The sequence below is a fragment of the Gossypium hirsutum genome, chromosome D01 (assembly GCF_007990345.1).
Source record: "Gossypium hirsutum isolate 1008001.06 chromosome D01, Gossypium_hirsutum_v2.1, whole genome shotgun sequence".
Classification (NCBI taxonomy): Eukaryota; Viridiplantae; Streptophyta; class Magnoliopsida; order Malvales; family Malvaceae; genus Gossypium; species Gossypium hirsutum.
The window spans coordinates 23,416,578-23,440,016 of record NC_053437.1 but is presented as its reverse complement, the minus strand read 5'-3'; the positions used below and the strand labels follow the sequence as shown (position 1 = coordinate 23,440,016).

The 23,439-nt window shown below is 32.0% G+C and overlaps 2 protein-coding genes across 2 annotated transcripts; one reads left to right on the top strand and one right to left on the bottom strand.

The window, feature by feature from the left end:
• Nucleotides 1-16,150: 16,150 nt before the first annotated feature.
• LOC107921665 (transcription factor bHLH93) lies at nucleotides 16,151-17,639 on the top strand. Its single transcript, XM_016851492.2, has 4 exons — nucleotides 16,151-16,807; nucleotides 16,883-17,041; nucleotides 17,187-17,354; nucleotides 17,428-17,639. Exons 1-4 carry the CDS (start codon nucleotides 16,325-16,327, stop codon nucleotides 17,512-17,514), a joined length of 897 nt encoding a protein of 298 aa, XP_016706981.2. The 5' UTR covers nucleotides 16,151-16,324; the 3' UTR covers nucleotides 17,515-17,639.
• Nucleotides 17,640-19,738: 2,099 nt separating this feature from the next.
• On the bottom strand, nucleotides 19,739-22,815 carry LOC107922393 (glutamyl-tRNA reductase 1, chloroplastic). Its single transcript, XM_041086575.1, is given in 4 exon segments — nucleotides 19,739-20,910; nucleotides 20,913-21,204; nucleotides 21,322-21,563; nucleotides 22,156-22,815. Coding segments are annotated over 4 exon segments (1,653 nt in total). The 5' UTR covers nucleotides 22,439-22,815; the 3' UTR covers nucleotides 19,739-20,074.
• Between the last annotated feature and the right edge of the window lie 624 nt (nucleotides 22,816-23,439).

Sequence of the window (23,439 nt, the reverse complement as noted above, 5' to 3'; positions counted from 1 at the left end):
TTTGGTGGATTTTAATGCATATGATGTGATGTAATGTAATGCAAAAGCATGAAGTGAATGCAAAAAGGCGTCAATTAAATTCAATTCCATTTAGAAAACTTTACTTGAAAATAAAAATCTTTACATAAAACAAATTACATATATGGCCTAGCCCTAACACTCAAAGCTTTAATTTTCCTAAGTAGCGAAGCTAACTCCTGCCCTCGGTCTGATTTTAGCTCGTACTTTACACTTAGTATATCAGCTTGTACTACCAAAGTCTGTAGATAATACGCTACTTCTCGAATCTGAGTCACAGCCTCCCCCATAATGTGATCTCTGTTTCTGACTTGGTTCTGACAACCAAAGAGCTGTTCTTTTTTACGCTCTTCATTGGCTTCAAGAGCTTCAATCTGCATTTCATAGCTCTATAATGCCATTTCTAGTTCTTCCACTCTTCTTTTCATTTGCTCAATCTTGTCTAAGCTTGCTCTTAGCTCCATTACAGAATTACGGTTTCGATACTGATACAGAATTTTTTCAAGCTCGGCCACCCTAGCTTTTAGCTCACCCTTTTCATTTTGACTTTCTGACAAGCTATTTTCTAAGGTCTCATTTCGTATCTAGGCCTCTTGAAACTTCCTTTCCCATCTATCGGCCTTGCTCTTTTCCTCTTGAATTTCTTGACACCATTGCTCTGAAGGTTTTCCAAACCCAGCAGCTTTCATCGAACAACGTAACCTCTTATAGTCCGTTTTCAAATTATCCAAATCTTCCTCTGTCTTATTCTTCCTTTTTCTTAATTTTTCAGTTTCTAGTTTTTGAACATCCATGTCAAGTCTCAGATTCATCTTCTCTTCTTCCATTTGCTCTATCTTCTTTTCTAACTCTGCATTCTTTATTTTAAAATCCTGTTTTATAATCTCTAACTCGGAGGGAACAACTTGCAGATGTTTTTGTGTCGGCTGACTGTCTCCCTGACTTGGCCCTGAGATGTTATCATTAATCCTTCTACCCCACCACTCGATATATTCAGGGGTTGTTATCGGACCTACTGTCAATCTTTTCATTCGTCGAGTCTGATTCCAAGCGCTGGACATCTCTCGAATCTTCTTCTTGTAACCATTATCTTTATATGAAAATTCACACTGAGCTAGCCCTTGAGTTGCAGGGATGAACTGCCTTGACCTATACTATCTTAGTACTAGCAATGGTGCATAGCCAACAGCTCCCCAAATCCCAAGTAGTGGAACCCAATCAAAAGTACCACATCTATACAATATCTCATCTGGAAGCATCCAATGAGCTCTCCATTCAAGATTTTTCTCGCGAAGATTCTGAAGAATTTCCATCCACCTTTCCTCCGGGATGTCATCCCGCCTCGGTATAGCCACTATCTCCCTCAAAGGTGAATAATTTTTTGAGAAAACCCGATAAGAAACTTTATCAACTTTCCAAAAGTGACTATGGAACCATGCTAAAAGGAGCTGTGCACATTCGATAAATCTACCATCACCTGCTCTTCAGCATTCGTTCAACGATCTAAAAGTTTCTGCCAAAATTACCGAGACTGGTGTAACCCCCGTATTAAGTCGGTCAAAAAGATCTGTGACTGCCTCATCAACATGTCCCAGGGCATTAGGAAATACAACTAAGCCGTAAACACTCAAGGCAAAGATATCCACCTTCTTCTTCGTATCTGGGTGTGCTGGAATTAAATCCCTCAAATTCTTCCAAGGAATACATTTGTTATCCCCCTTCTGCTTGATTCGCGCTGCAACCCACTGCTTGCTCATCCCAGTGATATTTACCAATTTCTTCAAAAAGGTTGGGACATTAGCAGCCTTCGAGTAAACTCTATCTGCTTGGATCTTCAAACAAAGAAGCAAAGCCATGTACTCCTCCACTGTAGGCACCAGATCACCTCCCCCAAAAGTGAAACAACTATAAGCAGGATTCCAAAACTGGGCGAGGGCACGAAACAAGCGTTTGTCCACCTTTATGTCAAGCAGATAAGGCAAATCTCCATAGCTAGCATAAAAAAGCTGCTTGCCCTCATCATTCCACTGATCCCAGATCTCTTTTAATTCCTGCAGACTATTCTGGGTTACACTAATACGAGTGAAGTCCCACCACTCTGATACATATCCTTTGGCCAAACTATCACATTTTTCCTACTATACCGTCTCAGACCAGATTTTGACAACCGCATTATCCTCCACTTTATCAAGAAATTCATTTTCCATGATAAGCTCTCTGTTTAGTAACTGAATATGAATCGACGCCTTTTAGGATGAAATGCTATGCAGTCAAAATGCCATGCAATCAAAGCAAAACATACAAAAGTTAGTATCATGTATAAAAACAAAATTCAGCATAAACAGGAAATAATAAAGTACCTATTCCGGAATCTACTAGGGTTTGGTATAGTTCTACATAGGGCAAGTTCCTAAGGTTCACTATATGAGGTTTTAGCTTCTAGAGCAAAGGTACCCAAACCAGCAGATTCCTCGATCCTCACCCATTATAGGCTCATACGGACCGAGTTCGGTTCAGGGGAATACATTTCCCTATGGCTGCACGGAGATGAAAATATCACGAAGACATAGGTACGGATATATTCCGAAAGCGGTCCACTATCCTGCACGGAAGTGAAAACCTCACGAAGGACTAGCTTCTCACTCCCACTTAAAGGGTAAAATTGACCATGTAATGCAAAAATGCAACTGCAAATGTAAAGTAGCCAACATTCCATGATAAAAGATCAATGAGTGTAAAAGGAAATCATGATTTTAAAACCCAAATTTGATTTTTCTATCATAAGACAAAAAATAACCAATTTATGGCTCGACTCTCTAGTTTCCCCAGTGGAGTCGCCAAGCTGTCGAAACCGCTTTTTTGAAACAAAAATTTTTGGTTTCGACTTAAAAATAAAAATTGGAGTCGCCACCGATCCTTTATTGAGGTGTGATCGGCTCACCTTAAAAACGATTTTGGTCTAAGAAATTTGAGAAAACGGGTTCGGGAGTCAGTTACGCATGAGGAAGGGTTAGCACCCTCGTAACGCCCAAAATTGGTACCAAATTAATTATTTAATGTCTTGAGGTCGAATGAATAATTTACTTTTGTTTAAAAAAAACTCGTCTCGAGATAACAAAATGTTACATCCAGTGAGTTAGGACACAACCCTTTGAAGTCTCGAGAGTAAATTTAAATCTTGAAATGTTTACAAATTTATTGAAAAAAGATATTCGGCTATTTAAATTCAACGAAAAACTGAAGCCCAGTAAGTTAGGGCACAATCCCCTCGAGAATTTCGAACGCCGAATATTTTGAAAACTCACGTGTAAAACAATTTTAGTAGTTTAAACAAATCAGTAATGTATCTAAATAAAAGTATTTTAATGTAAATTGTATATGTATAGATAAAACAATATTATATAAAAACACTTCCATATAAATCTTTAAAATACAAAATATATATAATATGGATTTTAAAAAACATACCCTGCAAAATAAACACATCAAAATATATGCATTACAAAAAATAAAAATGTATAGGCATAATATATTAGTAAATTAGGAAACTATGGATATATATGTATATATAAAAAATGTGAAAAAATATCTTTATAATAGGTTTGAATAGTGTATGTATATGTATATATCTATAAAATATAAAGTATATAGAAGTTAAAAAGATAAAAAAAAAAAACATATAAAGGACGTATGTAAAATATATGCATGCGTCTAAAAAGTTTAAGAATATATATGTATTATATAAAGAAAATATGTACATGTATACCATATAAAAAGATGCGTGTATAAATATAGAAGTGATAACAATAATTACAACAATAATAATAGTATTAATAATAATAAAAATATTGGAAGAACACAATTACAACAATGGCATTTTAAAAAATAAATAAATAAAATAGTTAAAAAATGGACTAAATTGAACTTAAAAACAAAAAATGGGGAAAATTCGAAATCAAAAAAAGGAGGACCAACTTGAATGCGCAAGCAATAATGGAGGACCAAAAGGGAAGTTATTCCCACCTTCCAAAACACTACACAGCGATGGGCCAAATTGAAACAAAAGTAAACTATGCTTGCGAAATTTAAAAGAAATAAAAATTAATTTAGAAAAAAATGTAAAATAAGAGGACCAATTGCGCAAATGGCCCAATTTAAAAAAAAGGCGGATCCCCTTTGGTCGGGTCGGGTCACATATGGGCAAACATAAAACGACGTCGTTTTGAGCATCAGAAGCCAAGCCCCAAAACGACGTCGTTTTGAGATGTTTATATAAGTAAAAAAAAACCAAAAAATCATTTGTAACTTCATTTTTAAAAAAAAACTCTCTCTTCTCTCTCAACTCCCTCTCAGCCCCTCAAATATTTTCCAGAATTCGGCCATGACTCCGGCGGTTGGCCACCGTGGCGGCCGCCGGTCATCGGCGACGGCGCCGCCATCCACGGTGGCCGGAAAATAAAAAAATTATTTTTTGAGCCTTTTTTACTCTCGGGCTTAGAAAACACCGATTTTCATCGGAATCGGCACCTCCTCCTCAAAAAGGTATGATTTTTATTTTTATATTTTCGGTTTTCGTTTTAAAAAAATGAAATAAAAATAAACAAATAAATAGGCTAAAAAAACAACTACCTTTGAAAAAGATCTATACTTGAACTGATTTTTCTTGCTTTCTTTCTGATTCATTCGTGTGACCCCCCTAAAATACATAAATTTGGGTCTTTATATAGCCCCAAAATTCCTATTTTCTCTATTTTTTACATTGTTTGTGTTTGTTTTGGACTCTCCTAGTCTACTTTGCAAGTGAATGTGGCGGCTCATGTGGAGAAAATAGCGCGCGCGGAGGCTGGCTCCGAGTCGTGCGGCGGCTGGAAACGGAGCGGCGGCTGCTGATTTTCTGCTTTAGGGTTTCTTTCTTTTTTTTTATTTTTTTGTGGGCTAGGGTTTGTTGTTGGGTATTGGGTTTGTATTGGGCTAGGTTAATTGGGTTTAGTGAGTATTTGGGATTGTAATTAATTGGGTTTTGGGGCTGCAGTTTTATTGGACTTTTATTATTTGTTTTGGGTTCTGGTTTATTTTGGATTAGGCCAAAATTGGCCTATTACACGAGATATACCTACTAAACCGCCATTTGCATTACCAACAATCTGCCACTAATGTAAAGTAACTTGGAGATTTTTTAAACACAAGAAAAAGTAGTATTTTTTTCCAGTTAAAACGTGAAAAGAGCAACAGTGACATTAGTTGCTTAAGTACTAGTATCTTATGGATTTAAACTAGTACATAGTGAAATAAATGATTCCCTCTTTAACAAGTAAACGAATCTTGAACTTTTTAATATAGGAGTTAACTTATGACACAACTAATCTCAAATCCAATTAATGTTTCTCAATAACTCAACAAGTTTTAGCTAATGTACCTCGGGATGTTGGTAAGTGCTTTAGAAAAACTGCCCAAAATGTTTTTAACAAAAGGTGGCTAGTCCTTCATAGGTGATTTCATCAAGTCTATCTCAATATAAACTATCTGAATCAAGGATATGAAATCATTAAGAGCTTTCATTAAGCTCATCCTCTCAAATTTAAGTTATGTGAATTCACCAAGTTCGTCTCAATAAAACCACCCAAATTTTAGGTTATGAACTCATTAAGAGTAATAAACTCAACCTCTCAATCATGTGAATTCATTAAGCCCATCTCAATAGGACCACCCAAATTATGGGCTATGAATTCATTAAGAGTAAAAACTCATCCTTACACATGTACATCATTCGTCATAGGAATAGGTAAAATGTACACTATGAGTATTTCCATAGTTTCATTTGACCACATTGAACTTAGAAACTAAGTTGGGTATCCAGCATGAATTCCTCAACCACTAGGCTTAAGACCAATCCCCCTCAATGAATCAAGAACCATTTTCCTACTTAATCATTTAGTTAGTGGATTAGCTAAGTTCTTTTCAGGCCTCACGCACTGCAAAGCGAGTACTTCATTCTTTATTAAATGTCTCACAGATTCATGTCTTATTCAAATATGTCTCTTATTACTATTGTAAGATTGACTTTTAGCAACACAAAATTGTGGCTTACGAGTCACAAAATAAAGACATGAGAGGTACTGGTTTTTCTCATATAGGATTCTCTACAAGTAGATTCCTAAGCCACTCGACCTCTTGCCCAACTAAGTCAAGAGCTATAAAATTTGACTCCATCATAGAGAGAGTAATATAAGTCTGTTTAGCAGACTTCCACGAAATAGTTGTTTCATCCAAAGTAAAGACATACCCACTTATAGAGCTTACCTCATTATTATCAGTTACTCAATTTGCATTACAATAGTCTTTAAGGATGGTAAGGTACCCTACAAATTCTAACTCCCAAGTTATAGTACCTCTAAGGTATTTAAGCAAAAGCTTTAGGGCATTCTAATGCTCATTGATTGGATTATGGGTATACCTACTTAGTCTACTAATCGCATAAGCAATGTTTGGTCAACTATAGTTCATCAAGAACATAAGACTTCCAATAATCTTAGTATACTCTAATTGAAAAACACTATTTCCTCTGGTTTTTTTTTCACTTGTATGCTAGAATCATATGGAGTTCTCACAGGGATTACATCAAAACTATTAAACATTTTTAAACTTTCTCTATATAGTGAGATTGGTTTAATGAAAATCTTTTTTCTGATTTTGTAACTTTAACTCCTAAGATTAGATTTACCTCTCCCAAATCAGTCATTTCAAATCTGGTAGATAAGAAATTCTAGGTTTTATTAATGGCTTCTATGTTAGAACTGAAAATTAACTTGTCATCTACATACAGACTTATGATGACACAATCAGAACCAAACATTTTAGAATACACACATACATCTGCACCATTAACTATAATATTGAAACTGAGTATAGTCTTATAAAATTTCTCATACCATAGTTTTGGAGCTTGTTTGAGACTATATAAAGATTTTTTAAGTCTGTAAACTTTATCTTCTATACTAGGTGCAAAAAATCTTGAAGGTTGCTCGATATAGATTTCCTCATCCAAATCACCATTTACGAAGGTTGTCTTTACATCCATCTAATGTACCAACAAATTATGAATGGAAGCTAGAGCAAATAAAACATGAATGGTAGAGATCTTAGTTATAGGAGAGTATGTATCAAAATAATCTACTCTAAATTTTTTAGTAAGCCCATTCACCACTAGTCTTGCCTTATACTTTTGTATTGACCCATTTTATCTAAGTTTCTTTCTAAAGACCCAATTATTACTAATAGGTTTAAAACATTTATGCAAGTGTACTAATTCCCAAGTGTGATTAGACATAATAGATTCAAGTTCATTATTAATCACATCTCTTCAAAAACTAGCATCTATTGAATTTATGGCTTTATCATAGGTTTTTGGATCTTCATCTATAAAAGAAACATGAGCAATAGAATCATTTATTAAGTCTAAATCATTAAATTCATTTATAAAAGAAGGAAATAAGGTTCAAAACTAGTGGCAGTCCTTTGTCTTTTACTTCTCCTAGGTTCCATGTCATCATTAAGAATATCTCTATTATGTGTACTAGAAGAAGAAACATGCTCATCTAATTGTGTATCAAGAATTATATCAGATTTCTTTAGAGGGAAAATATTTTCAAAGAAAATAGCATCTCTAGATTCACATATAGAAGAATCATATAAAGACATAAATCTATATGTAGTACTGTTGAGAGAACAACCAACAAAAACATTAACAATTTTAGATCCAATAGTGTTCTATTTAAAAGCAAGTAAGCCTACTTTTGCTAGGCACCCTCACACTTTCAAGTATTTCAAATTAGGGGCATAACATTTCCACAATTTGTATGGGGTACAATCTATTTTTTTTATTAGGTATTCTATTAAGGATGTGATTCACAAAAAATACGGCCTCCCGTTACATGTGATCAGGTAAACCAAAACTAAGTATTAAATCATTCATCATTTCTTTTAGAGATATATTTTTCCTTTCAGCTATGTCATTTTGTTGTGGAAAATAGGGAACGAAAAATTAATTTATAATTCTATCTTTCTCACAAATCTCTTTAAGGAAGTTAGTGCCATACTCTCCCCTTTTATCGGATCTAAGACATTTTATTTTCCTATCAAGTTGATTTTCTACTTCCGCTTTATAAAGGAGAAAGGTTTGTTCAACTTTCATCTTTTGTTCTTAAAAGATAAACCTTTGTATACCTAGAGTAGTCATCTACAAAGGTAATAAAGTAGTGTTTCTCATTTTTACTTTCTATGTTTCTAAAGTCCGCTAGATCAATATGAAGTAATTCTAAAAGTTTAGTTTTCCTATCATAGATAATTTTTAAGGAAGGTCTAGCATGTTTGGCTTCAACACAGATTTCACATTTATTAAAACTACTATTATCAAGATTAGAAAGTAGATTCATTTTTATTAGTTTTTTTAAAGAATGAATGTTCACATGTCCTAATCTAGCATGCCACTTGTCAAACGGTTCAACAATATAAGCAGAAGTGGTGGCTTTATTATTATTAAACATAGTCTCTATCACAAATAAACCTCCACCTAAATAACCTTTTCCCACATAATATCAGTTTCGAGAAAGTACTAGCTTATCGGATTCAAAAACTAGTTTAATTCCTGCCTTATTCAATAGCCCGCCACTAATCAAATTTCTACATAGGGCAGGTGCATATAGGACATTATTCAATATCAACGTTTTACCAGAAGTGAGTTTAAGTAAAATCTTTCATTTACTAAGTACTTTCGAAGTGCTTGAATTACCTATGTAGATTTGCTCACCTTCAGTTACCTTTTCAAATTCGGTGAACATTTCTTTGTTGGCATAGAAATATTTAGAGGCGTCTGTATCTACAATCCACTCGGTATTATTTTCAACCAGGTTTACTTTGGAAACCACAGTGGCTATAACATCATCTGGATTTTCAACTATATGCGTTCGTGGTTTGTTTTCTTTCTAGCGGTCAAAACGTTGGTAGCATTAGTATGCTTTGTGTCCATCTTTGCCATACATGTAGCACTTTAGAGGGTTGTTGGGTTTCTTATTTTTCCCTAATTTCTTGAAGTTGAAAGCCTTCTTATTCTGGAGTTTTATTGCCTTTTTTGAATTTAACGTCTTTATTCTTGCTAAATTTGGAACTAGAGCCAGATTCGAAAAAAATCAACTTTTAAAGGAAATTGAGTTGAGGTAACTAAAGCCTTATCTTTAAGACGATTGGCTTCCTCAATCTTCATATGGTTGATCGAGGTAGACATGTTTAAGCAGTAGCAGCTCATTTCTAAATTGTTGAAAAATAATTTACTGCAAAACAAATCTATTAGCACTGATTGGAAAATAAATAAAAAATTATGAAATCAGAATTATTGCACCGTGGTAAATCCATTGCCTTAGAAACAAATTCACCATGATTGGTGTAATCGTGTAATGGACATCATCCCCCAAGGTTAACACAGTGCTTCAATATTCGTACACCCGAATATGGAAAATAGAACTCAAGTGGTGTTGCTCTTCTTAGGGAAATCACAGTAGGATCAATTCCCAGGAAAGTTTGGAAGGGTCACAGTCAGTCTCGCTTAAAACCCAAACTCCTAGACATAATTATCTTTAGAGTCATTTAGGGGAAAATTAACAGAGTTTATGAGGAAATCACAAAGAAAAGCAGAAGAGAAAAGTGTTTTTTTTAGAAAGTTGTGATACTAGTAATAAAAGGGCAAAACGATAAATAGGTAAAGGTAAAAGAGTAAAAAACACAAGAACAATTTTGAAACTATCCCACTATTTCCACACCCAACAACCAAAAAATATATCAATTCCAGATTTTTCGGAACAGTAAAACTAGAAAAAAAAAATCGTTTAAGGATATTATTTTACTGAAAAATAAAAAAATTATCCAAAAAGGTATACACGCAGTTTGTGTTAACATAAACACGGAAAGGGTAGGTAGCGATAGCGCAAGCGTGTGATAGGCCTACGGCCCAATTACTCAATGAGAGTAAGAAGTAAAGCTATATAAAAACTCTCTTGATAGCTTGTACTTAACCAATGTGGGATACACCCACTAACAACAACCCTTTGTATTACCAACAATATGCTTGTCAATCAGATTTCTAGGATGCGTCATAGATTCATTCAACCATAATGTGACTCTGGTTTGAAAACACAACTCGATAATTAAACAAGGAAACCAAAATGTATGTGTAGGCTTCACATAATAATGTATTTGCTGGTTCGGTAACCTTCTAATGTCTATATTATGTCCTACCAAAATACAAAAGAGTAGTAGATAAACTTGAAATTTATACTCACTATGTTGCTTTGACTGTAAAAGATGATGACTACTGAACTACAACCATAACTTTGCCTCTCGAAAAAGGTTTGTGGGTCGAGTTGTGTCGTTGGCATGTGGAAATACCACTCCATGCCCTTTAGTTAACACATCATAAGCCATATCCATATTAACATTCATATCTAATTCTATTCCTAGTTGGAAACCTTTGCTCTTTGATAGCAACTTCCTTACGTAATTATTCCCGCAAACACTAATGCAATGGAGAAATTTAGACTAAACAACTTTCTTATTGTATACTCTAGAAAAATAATCATAATAATGAATTTGAAAATATGACAAAAAGGTTAAAGCTAATCGGTAAAATATATGTACATGGTAGTATAAAACTAAACCTTGCATATACTTAATAAATGAAATTACCAATAGAGTGTTACCTCCAACGAAAAAAGACATCCTGTTAAGTATCCTTATTTTTTCCTAATATGCTTTCTACAAACATAATTTCTCAATCCAACAATTGGATTGTTGGATATTTTATTATATAATTTTGATAGATGCATCTACAAGTTAATCACATGTGAGTTATCAACTTGCAATACATAGTTTGTGAGATTACTTGTTTAATGATTTGTTTACGAACAAAATTTTCAGATTATACAATTGAGACAATTCTTGCTATGTTGGTGACTTCATTACTTAAGCTTTCAATGATTATTGTAAGTTAGATTGTAGATGCGAGTAACTATCGCAAAAGTGTGTTGTTTATACATATAAATGACTTAGCAAAATTAATTATTAAATGCCTCCAATTAGTAGCTAAACCAAGTGCTATATACTAGCTAATGTTTTTATTTGAATTGAAGCCCTAGTAGGATAACTTGTTAGCCTAATTAAACGTAATGCATGCCTGAGGTATGGTAGTTCAATTGGTTTCAAAGATGAAAATTCTTGTAAAAAGAAAATAATAATCTAAATGATCATATTGTGAAGGTAGTGCTCCTGGAGAAACCTAAGACATAACTAATTATTAAAACTCCAAAAGAGATTCAGGTACTTGAAATTGAAGAAGAAAATAGTGAAAATAAAGAGATCTCGATAAGTTATGTCAATACGAGAAAATATGAAACTGTGAAAAATAAAATGTTATTAAGACAACGAATTTGCATGCAATATTATTATTTAGATAATGAAAGAAAATGAGGATCTTGAATAAATTTGTTGAGAAATATAAACTTAGAATAAAAAGACGCAATTCAAGTAGAATTGAATTCGAGAAGCTTTTAGACCATCAATCCAAACATCTAAAGGTATAAAGCCGGTGGGGTACAAATGAGTAAGTTTTGCAAAAATGAAATAAGAAAAGTGAATTTTTTTCACTAAGTCCTGACATTGATCATGAGAAAATATAATATTCTTTTGTGGTGGATGCAATAAACCTTAGATATCTCATTAGTCTGTCAGTTCATTAAAAAATTGACATATAGTAAAGTTTATATTAAAATCCTTGAAGGATTTAGAATGTCGGAAACATATAAAAAAATTTCGAGAAATTGTTCAATATATTTCCCCCAAAGTTCTTCACTCATGACATTCAGAAGAATGATGATATAAATGTTTAGCATATCAGTTCAAGCTATTATTTCAAAAGTTAGTATTCAAAATTTTAATACAAAGAATATGTGATATCATTTGATGTTGTTATGAGCGGGAATAAATATGTGTTGTACTATTTTTCCCTTAACTAAGGTTTTGTCTCATTGGGTTTTCTTGGTAAGGTTTTTAATGAGGCAACATATTATGCATATTATATATATGTGTACTAATTTTCTTTCACTATTTTTTTCCCATAGCATTTTTATTTTAATAAAGCTTTAACGATGCATATTATCTACCAATGGACATATAAGGGGAAATGTTATGAATATGTTATCATTAAGTGGATGTCCATCAAGATCAAGATAAGTTTGATGTACTTAGGACTCTAATATGCATTAGAAGTAGAATTTTAAATCATGTATACTTCTTACGTCTATAAATCTAGTCTTTGGAGAAGCTTTATAAACATTCCCGTTGATTAATGAAAATATGTTCTTTTTTGCTCTCCTATTTCTTATAATTTTACTCTCTTTTATTTTTTTCATAATAGCTAAACTTTTTTTTCTATTACTATAAAAGCTTTATTTAATTAGTTAATTTAATTAAACTAAAAAAAACTAAAAGGCTGGTATTTTTAAATATAATGATAAATTTAACTCTCAACATTTACATATTTTATCACTTTGGCACTCTTTTTTTAACTAAATTTGATAATTAACCTTTCAAAAAAAGTCAAATCGTTTTTAATAGAAATACTGACTAAAACATTATTTTTTTTAACAATATTGACATGACAATCCTCATGACAGTTTATGTGTGCTTTATGCAAACATTCATTATTTATCTTATATGTCACGTTAATAAATAATTTAATAATTATAAAAATATATCAGAAAAATTAAAAATTAACATGAAGTACGTGTGAATTTTCATGCATGCTGTTATGTTTAGACATATTCATGGGTTGGGCTACCTGCCTAGAGCCGAAAGCTTGACCAAAATTTGAGAGGATTTGGGCAAAAATATTAGGCCCGAAAAATGGGTTTAGAAAAAATTAAGCCCGTTTAAACTATGGGCTAGGTTCGATCTTAAACATTTAAGGCTCGAGCTCAACCCAACCCGACCCATTTTAAGTTTAAAATACTTTATATTATGTTATTTCTATATATTATGTAATTTAGAACACATTAAAAAAATAAACCTATACTAAATATATCATACTATTCTAATATAAATATTAAAATAATGTTAAGATGAGTATATAGAAAATTTCAATAAATAAAAAATATATAAATTTATTAAATATTAAAATAAAACAATATAAATATATTTTTTAAAAATTAAAAGAAAATTATTGTTTAGGGTGGATGTTAGAAGATGCGTGAATAATGGAGTAGGATTGAGTAGACTGTTAGGTAAGTGTGTTTCGTTGTAGGGAGATCCCATACCGATCAGTTAGTTAAACGTGGGCATATGATACACGTGCCACTATTACAAGTCCTTTTTGACTACAAGCAAAATCTTATTATTATTCCTTGCTTCTTCTTCTTTTTTTTCCTTTTTTTTTTGTATTTAAAAACATTGGTATTAAAGAAAGTTAGTATTGATAAATTTTTTCTTATAAGTCATTTTAAAAAATTATTATATGTTTTTTAATATTTTATTATATTTTCATCATACATTTATTAATTTTGTAATCTTTCTTATCGAGTTTAAAAACTCCACTTCCTTAAAAAGAAAATGTATTTTTAATTTCATAAACATACTTATAAATTTTACTTATAGAAATTTAATTATCAATTATTGTACAATTGATTTTTTTAAAGAATTATTGTATAATTAATATATTAAAAGACAACAACTTAAATTTTAACCAAATATATACCAAGGAATTAATAATTTAAAATATGTAAACTATATTTAAAAAATATTGAAAACAAAGACTAAATAAAAAAATATTTAAATCAAATCTTAAAATTAAGGGACCTAAATAAAAATACTCCAAAATACAAAATTTTATCTTCCCTTCCCGCCCACGTTAATGACAAAGCTTGGCTTGCAACTCCTACTGTTTTCTTTTCTTTCTTTCTTTTTTACTTCAACAATTATTAGTATTTTGAGGTATTATAATTTTCATATCCATTTGTAACATATATCATTTTGAAAAAGTACAGAAATCCACAACTTACACAAAGTATAGGATTTAATAACAAAATTTGACCTTTTTTTAAAACTTGTATATATTTCGATTTTATTATTTTCATCGATTGTATATATCTATGCTATTAATTAAGCTCCTAACTAAGTAGGTGTTACGAGTCAACCGAACACCAGCTTAGTTAGGGAATGTACAAAAATATCTTTTTGCATTTAAAATGAGTTCTATTGTTCAAGCATATTTTAGTCTTTTTGCTTTAAAAGAATCAATAAAAAATACGCACATGAGATTTTGAACCCACGTCAAATGCATTAGTAAAATCTTTAATTTACCACTCAACTAAAGTTTTGTATCTTTTATATATTTTTATTTTAATACTAGAAATCTTATCATACATGTATGTGTGTGGAAACCACTATGGCTTGACACTAACTAACAATAATTACACATGAAATATACATAAAAAAAATCAAAATAAAACTTTGGTTGAGTGGTAAATTTAAGGTTTTATTGATCCAATTACGAAAAAAACCATTTTATAATTAAAATAAGTTATATTATTTGAGGGTACTTTAGTTTTTTCATTTGACAAAAACCAATAAAAATATGCATATGATAAGATTTGAACCTATGCCAATTGAATTAGTAAAACCTCAAAATGATCACTCAACCAAAGCCTCATTTTAAACATTTTTTATTTTTAATATGTACAATTGATTACCTCAATCGGTTGTATATGTTATTAATTAATTAATTTCAAATCATACATTTCATTAAAAATGAATTTGTGGTTTCCACATCCACAAACGTGTGGCAGAGTTTGTTATTAATAAAAATGTTAACTGAGTTGGTGTTATGAGTTAACTCAAGATTGATAACAGCAGCATGATGAATAATTGCAGTCAATTAATATTCTTAATATGATGTGTTTATGAGTTTAAATTTCGTTCTAATAACACAATTTAATCTATTTTTGTTATGTTTTTAATATTGTACATATTTTATGATTTATTATATATTATTTTCAAACATGATTTCCAGCACATCAAATAATAATATCCAAATGTGACATATAAGAAAAGTAAACAAACCCACAAAACTTTTAAAAAATGTCAAAATTATCCCATGTTTGCTAGCAAACGTCATTGGTAATGTCATATCTCATTAGGGTAATTTTTAAAGAATTTACCATCAATTATAATTAATTTTTATTATTAAAAAAAAGTAAGTCCCTGAATATTTTATAAAAAGAAGGTGATGGTACAATAATTATGAGACATAAATTAACCTTTAATTGCGATATAAATTCCTTCAACTTTCATCAAACATTTCCATGATTTTTAATCCCAGATTTTTCTTTGGCTGTTTCAAGAAATGTGAAATTATTAGCTAAAGCAATATAGTCTCAAATTGTTTTAATCCTCATTAATTAGTTTTTTTTCACCCACATAACCATTCTCATTTTTGTATATAATTTTTTAATATTGTGTTTATATGTATTTATCAATTTGTATTTTGGGGCATAAAAGGGAGTCTTCCAGATTTGTTGGTGTTTGAAATAAAGATTTTTTTTAATAATTATTAATATTTTCTATCATCTATAATTTTTTTTATAATTTGCACAACGTTTATTTTATATGTGCATTTTATTAATTTTTATAAATTATTAATATTTTTTTAATTTCTTTCTTTATTTTAGTTTTATAATATTTTATTTAGTAATTATTAATATTTTTTTATAATTTAAAAAATTATAGTTCTTCACCTATTGTTTTAGATTCAAATGAACTTAGATAACCAATTGTCTAGATTCATTTTGAAGGTATATATTTTTATTATTTAAAAAAATTATATATTTTTTAAAAATTTTGGCTAACTATGTTAGTATTCTTTCACGTGACATCTTCTAGTGTCTACTATTAATGATCAAACCTGTCAACTGTGAGGGAAAATCCTAATTTAGTTTTGTAGAAATCTTTATATAAATCATTTTCATAACTAATTGAAATCATATCTTAATATTTTTGATGAGATGGATTTATGGCGGTAAGAAAAAGACAAGATCACCCCTCAAATGAGAAAAGCAGATTCCAGGCCTGCGAGGGCTAATTACATGTAACATGGTTTCATACTATATGAATATATAGTATTTTATTTTCCCACTTTAATAATAATGGTGAGACTTTCATTCTCTCAAGGCATCGCCTAATAATAGCATTCCCTACACAAAGCAAAGAGATGGAGATCAATGAAGAAGGTTTGTTCGAAGAATTATTAGATGTGAGAGGAGAGAATTGGGACACAAATCCAACAGAAATGAGTGGGATTTTCTCTAATGGCACCTGGAACTTTGATGATCACAAACCTTCATCTACCTTTCTTCCATTGCCATTTCACCAAGATTATACTTACAACTTCAATCCAATCTACTGTCCCTTTGTTGATGAATTCTCTTCACAAAGCAACACATTTGATACACCCTCATTCCCACTCCAACAACAACATGATGACCAAGAATCCAGATTCCTTGTACATCAACTTCACAAGTTGGATGTTAAAGCTACTTGCAAAACCGAGCCTGTTCAATCACCTCACCCTGACAATCCAGCTAAAAAGTTGGAAAGGCAGCCTTCAAAGAATCTGATGGCTGAAAGAAGGAGACGAAAAAGGCTAAACGATCGCCTTTTGATGTTAAGATCCATTGTGCCTAAGATAAGCAAGGTAATTTACTGCAAAAATTCAGATTTCAAGCCTCTTATTACTGGTTTTATTTCCCATTTTTTGTCTCTTCAACAGATGGACCGTACATCCATACTTGGAGATACCATAGATTATACCAACGAACTCTTGGAGAGGATCAAAAGTTTGCAGCAAGAAGTTGAAGCAGGTTCAAACATGGATCATATTTTCAAGGGTGAAAAACCAAATGAAATGATAGTGAGAAATACACCCAAGGTAATATTGGAAAACTCTTATGCAACCTATTATTAAGATTGTTTTTGAAAAATGCTATGAAAAAGAGCTTTTGAAAAGTTTACCATTGTCATCAAAAAAGTGTATTTGGTTTGAAAAGTGATTTTCAAAACATGTTTTGTTGCAGTTTGAGGTTGAAAGAAGAAATGGGGATACAAGGATTGAGATTTGTTGCAGAGGGGATCCAGGATTGTTGTTATCAACCGTATCAACAATGGAAGCATCGGGGCTTGAGATTCAACAATGTGTCATTAGTTGTTTCAATGATTTTGCAATGCATGCTTCTTGCTCTGAGGTAACAAAATTGTTTGGGTTTTTGGTTTTAATTTCGTTTTTAATCATTGCATATATTTTGATATTTATTTCAGGATCTGGAACAGACAACATTAATGAGGTGTGAAGATATAAAGAAGGCATTATTTAGAAATGCTGGCTATGGTGGAAGATGTGTTTAGGAACAATACTAAACAACTTTCTGCTGAATTTCTCATTTTCTTCCATAAAACCATTCAGTGAAGTTGCCTTCAGAAAATCCTTTTGTAATCATTTCAGCAAGAAATAGTATGTTTCTTTTTTTTTCTTTTTTTGAGGTATTCATGTTAAATATCTTTTTAGATACCAAAAAAATTAAACATAAACATCTGAATTTAATATTTATATTTTAATTATTTTTTCCTATTGTATTTTGCTCCCTCTATTCAAAGAAATGGGTAAATTAATTCATATACATTAGATCAAAAAGTAAATCGATCCTCCTGTTTTAATTATTTTTTCATTTATTTTTATTGTTAAAAACTGGTCCTACACATCAAAATGAGTTACACGAGGTACTATCTCCACATGTAACTATTTAGTTATTCTCTTAGCCACGATCAATTTTTAACAGTAGATCAATTTTTAACAGTAAAAATAGGTGGAATTTTTAATAAAAAGGATCTCATTTTTTAAATAAAGAAAAAGTCTATTTTTATTTTTATTTTTATTTTATCCATTCTCTATTATTGGGGTTACCTTTTTGGCTTTTTATCTCACTGGTTCCATTTGCAAGCTATGGACAAAGGAAGGAATCTTAGGGGTTTGTTTTTTTCCCAATCAAAAGATTTAAAGCATGGAACAAAAGGTTACCACACCATTGTTGACAAAGCAGGAACAAAAATATAGAAAGTTGGTATTACTCTTCAAACATATTGAAAAACAAAATTGAACATGTATCCCTATTTTATATTCACAAATTGGAGAGAAAAGATCCAAAAATGGAGAAGATTGAGGTGAATGTGAGCAGATTTTTTGGGATCCTGCAACCAATTCTGTCTGAAGCCAACAAAAATGCTATGAAACTATATAAAAGAGATGTAATTATTAAAGGGTTAAAATTTACTGTTGTTTTTATTACCACCAAATGGTTGAATAAATCAGGTTGTCTTCTCTGACTACCGGTGAAAACCCTTTTGATATGACACCAAATGATGACTAATCTAATGGAAAAGCAAGAGGAAGGAAGGTGCTGAGATACTTCCCAGGCACTCCAATTCCAGTTTATCAAAGCTTAAAATTATTGTTTTCAACTTTTCCTTTTTACAGCAGCCTAACACAGTAAGTACCTATTCTAATGGCATTCTAAATTATTATTAAGTCGTCTACTTTGGGATCATCTTTACGAATTGCGGGCAGCCTGTTCGCAGCCTACTCCAATTTCACTTGCAAAATAAATATATTTTTTAGTTAATAGAAAAAAATCCTAATTCAGTTTGAAGTTCAACATGAAATTGAAGCTTATGTTTTACGTAGTCAAGAATGTTTCAGCAATTTAACTGTTTTTTCAAATTAAACTCCAACTAAGCTTTGAGTTGAGCATCTAATGGATTAATTTGAGCTCGGTTCAACTACAATCTTAATCTCAACTAAGATATAAAATCGGAAGCAAATAATTTCCAAGTATGTGGAAATATTATCAACAAAAGCGTAAGGGAGGTTTCTTTATAAGGAGTGAGATTGTATTTTGTCTCCTTTATTAAAAAATAAGTAAATTAATCCTTATATGTTAAAACAAAGAGTAACCTAGTCTTTTCGGTTAAAAATTTCATCCATTTATACTCTTAAAAACTTGACTTTAATAAAAAAAATAAGCAAATTAATCCTTATATGTTAAATCAAAAAATAAACTGCTCTTTTTATCGATTTATACTCTTAAAAGATGGCATGACTAACTTTATTAAAAAATAAGTAAATGAATCCTTATATGTTAAATCAAAGAGCAAATTGATCCTTTCCATTAAAAATTTCATTTATTTATACTGTTAAAAACTAGCATGACGAATAAAATAACTTAATAATTACACGTAACATACCATGTATATCTCATTCTGACATACAAAGGCTAGCTTTTAACAGTAAAATTGATGACATTTTTAACAAATAATTAATTTGCTCTTTAATTTAAGATATAAAGGCTAATTTGTCAACTTTTTTGAGTAAAAAGGACAAAATACACTTTGACCCCTAGTAAAAGTGCCTTCATGGTAATTTTACCAATAGTATCCAACATGACAAAGAAGCTCTTGAAGTAAATAAACAAGGTCAAGTATAGGCATGGATTCCATAAAGAACTTCGTATTTGAATGAATAACTGAATTTACTTTCACAACCAATTTTTTTTTTTTTAAAAACGCAACATATACATTTGCAGAAAATTCCAGCACTATAAAATAAGTAGTAAATTAATTACAATGATTAATATTGTTCCCCTTGATATCAATAAAATTCTACTGATGAACCCATACAGGGTTCAAGCTTACCTCATGCTGCAATCTACATAGCCGAAAGACCTCTAAAAAACCATTGTAGAAATGGTGAAGCCAAATCAGAGTCAAGCAATGGTGTTTTACACCAATTAATGAATTGAAAGATGCCCCCACAAGGACCTCAAATTGATTAGCTACTACGTTACAACTGACCACTTATTCGATTGCAAGGAAGTGTAGTTGATTGTAGGGTGAGAGATTCTGTATTCAATTCCTACTTTTGGCTTTGTTCTACCTTGGCTCTAATTTTCTGTTCAACAAGTGACAAATCTGACTCCAGCCCAAACATTCTGTTAAGCGCATTCATGTTCTCAAGGGCCTCGTTAAGGGTTCGACCATCATTACCATCACATCTCAGGTGCTGCATTGGACCGTGGAGAAGTTTATTGACGATACCACGGCTGAGATCGTCGACTGCCTTCCTTGTTTTCTTTGGGATATCTTCACCCATCTTTGATAAGCATTTCTCTAACTCTGCAAGTCTAATTCTATCGGCATATGCTCTCAACTTCTTTATTGTAGGAACAGTTTCCAGTGAATCCCTCCATGCTTCAAACTGTTTCAATTCCTCGGTAATAATGGCCTGAGCTTCCATTGCTTTTCGAAGCCGGTCCTCTTTATTAGCAGCTACAACCTCCTTCAGGTCATCAACATTGTATACTTGTGCACCTTCAACATCTGTGACACAGGATCCCACGTTTCGTGGAACAGAGATATCGATGAAGAGCCTCAGACCACCGACTTCAGAACTAACTGGGGGAAGATCCTTCACATGCTCTTTCAAAAACAGAGGCGTTTCAGATGCTGTACTAGTGAAGATCACATCAGCTTCGGCTGAACAAGCAAGCATGTCCGTAAAGGGTCTGTAGATAATCTCAACACCTTTCATCTCTTCACGAATTGCTGCAACTTTCTCTTCACTTCGGTTAACAACAACCATCTTGGTGCAACCTTTTGCCACCAAGTGTTTGATCACAAGCTTTCCCATCTTTCCAGCTCCAACAACCAACATTCGAGCAGTAGTGTGTGATGATTCAGGAAGCTTCATGAAGCCAGTTCAACAGCAGCGGAGCTCACAGAAACAGCTCCTGCAGCAATATTAGTCTCGGTTCTAACACGCTTCCCCACAGTAATTGCATGCTTGAACAACCCACTAATGTTCCTTCCGAAGCCAAGAACACCTTCTCCAGCTTTGACAACTTGTCTAACTTGTGCAAGAATTTGACCCTCTCCAAGAACAAGAGAATCAAGACCAGCCGATACTTCAAAGAGGTGCTGGGTAGCATCCTTGTTGTACAACAAAAATCGATGCTCATAAATCTTTGAGACTGGGATGCCACTAGTCTGCAAACCAAATTGTAATTAGCTAAAACTTCTGCCTTGAAATTTTCACATAAAATTGATTAATGAAACTAACTTAGGTAAATACGACAAAACTACAAAGGACAACGAGTAATGTACCTTTGACATCCATTCCGTAACTTCTTTGACTCCACGATGTTGGGAAAGAGCCACAACATATATTTCCATCCTGTTGCAGGTGCTAAGAACAGCAGCCTCTTCTATATGATTCAAACCACATAACTCTCCGATGGCTCGTGGCATTTCTGCTTCTGGGATGGCGAGTTTCTCACGCATCTCCACGGGTGCAGTGTGAACACTGAGCCCTATGACAACAATGTTGCTCCTTTCCTTGGTATATCCTGGCATGGGCCGAACGCAAGATTTTCGGTAAAATAGTCATAAAAAGGAAATTATCCAATGGCATGTATGCTTTTGCAAAAAGGATTATCCATCGTAATTTTGACTAAAATTCATAGAATGCCTTAAATATTTTGAATTCTATACATAAGATGGACATCATTTGTAACTGTTGGTTGCTTAAAATCTAGTAGTTCTCAGACATTAAAGGCATAAAATGATGCCAATTAGCCATGTTCATGGAGACACTTTCCTTCCTAATCTTCAAAACCAAAGCTAATGGAACTAGCATCCAATTCAAATGTACATATTAAGTAAGGATTAGGCTCTACATTCGAGGCATAGCTCAAAAGGTTGACTCTTTTTTTTCCTCCATAAAACCATATAAATACACCAAATACAAGAATCTAATGATTTATTTTGGAGGCGTTTCTTAATCTCAATTAACTAGACGTTCCTTGTAAATTATTGCTCTAATATCTAAAAATTAATTAACAAGTCAAACATGTCTGACTCATAAAAAAATTTTGAAACTTTTCAGTGAAATCAAATTAAACAACAAACGGATCAAATAACAATTGAAGATAAACGTACTGTCAGCTGCAGATGTCTTGAGTTGTTGAAGAGCTGACAGTGCAGAAGCCTTAGAAAGATCGATTTTTTGGGGTCCCAAAGCGGCGTTGAATTCAGCAGCTTCACATCTAACTCCCCCATTCCTCGAAACCATACCTTTATTTCCATGATTAGGCCTGGGAAAGACCTTCTTTTGTTGTTGATACTGAAAATAAGCCCCAGAAAAAGAAGCCGAAGACGATGAACAATAATTCATCAACAAACTATCCAATTTAGCAGCGGAAAAAGTCGAAGAAATCGCCATGGTTTTTGAGAAACTGAAAAAAAGCACACGATCTAAACCCCCCCCCCCTAAAAGATTAAAACCCAAAAACCCAAATTAAAGGGAGAAATAGAGCGTGAGCTTGAATGGGTTTTCCTTTTCTAAAAAAAGGGTAAAGGAGGCGTTTGGTTTGATTAGGTATTGCCTCTCGTTGACAAAAGGGGTGAGTTGAGTTGGTATGAAAATCAAACAACGACGGGTCAATTCAAGCATTTGGGATTGGGGGAAAAACAGGAAAAAGAACGTGAGGAAAAATAGGATTTAACTATAACTTGGAGTTCTGATTAGTTGATGGAACACACTCCTTTCTTCTGACTTTAGTTCTTGTTTGGTGGGCGATATTTACGGTTTAATATATTATACAAGATAAAGATATAAATCTATATTTATAGAGATGAAAATATAAATAATATAAAATTGTATTATTAATCCTTATTAAAGTTTTATCCTAATACATATTGGCTTTATAATAATAAAATAGATTAAAAGGTTACTAAGATAAAATTGAACTGGACAAAACCACTATCAATAGAAAAAGAGAGTACAACACCTATTTACTCTCCTCATGACAACATTACATAATATCTTATATTCTACATATTTAATCTTTAATACTAGCTTTTTAAAATATCACTTTAACAAATTTGTTAAATTGTTTATATCACTGTTTTTCTGAATGTCATGAGTAAAAAAAATTTAAGAAAATATATTTGGATCTTTTCACAAGTTTCAATAATAACCATAACAAATTGAATAATACTTCTATAGTAATACATATGTTCAAATAAATTCAATAAATATTTATGCAAACGTATCAAACAATTTCTCGAAAATTTTTACATGCTTTCAGCATTCTAAAAGTTGGAAAAATATGGGCATCGCATATATAATAAGCATAATTACATGTTATTATTTACTATCATAATAAGTTGGTCTGAATTAAAAGTGATCTAATTTAGTTAAGGTTTATTAGATTTTAATTA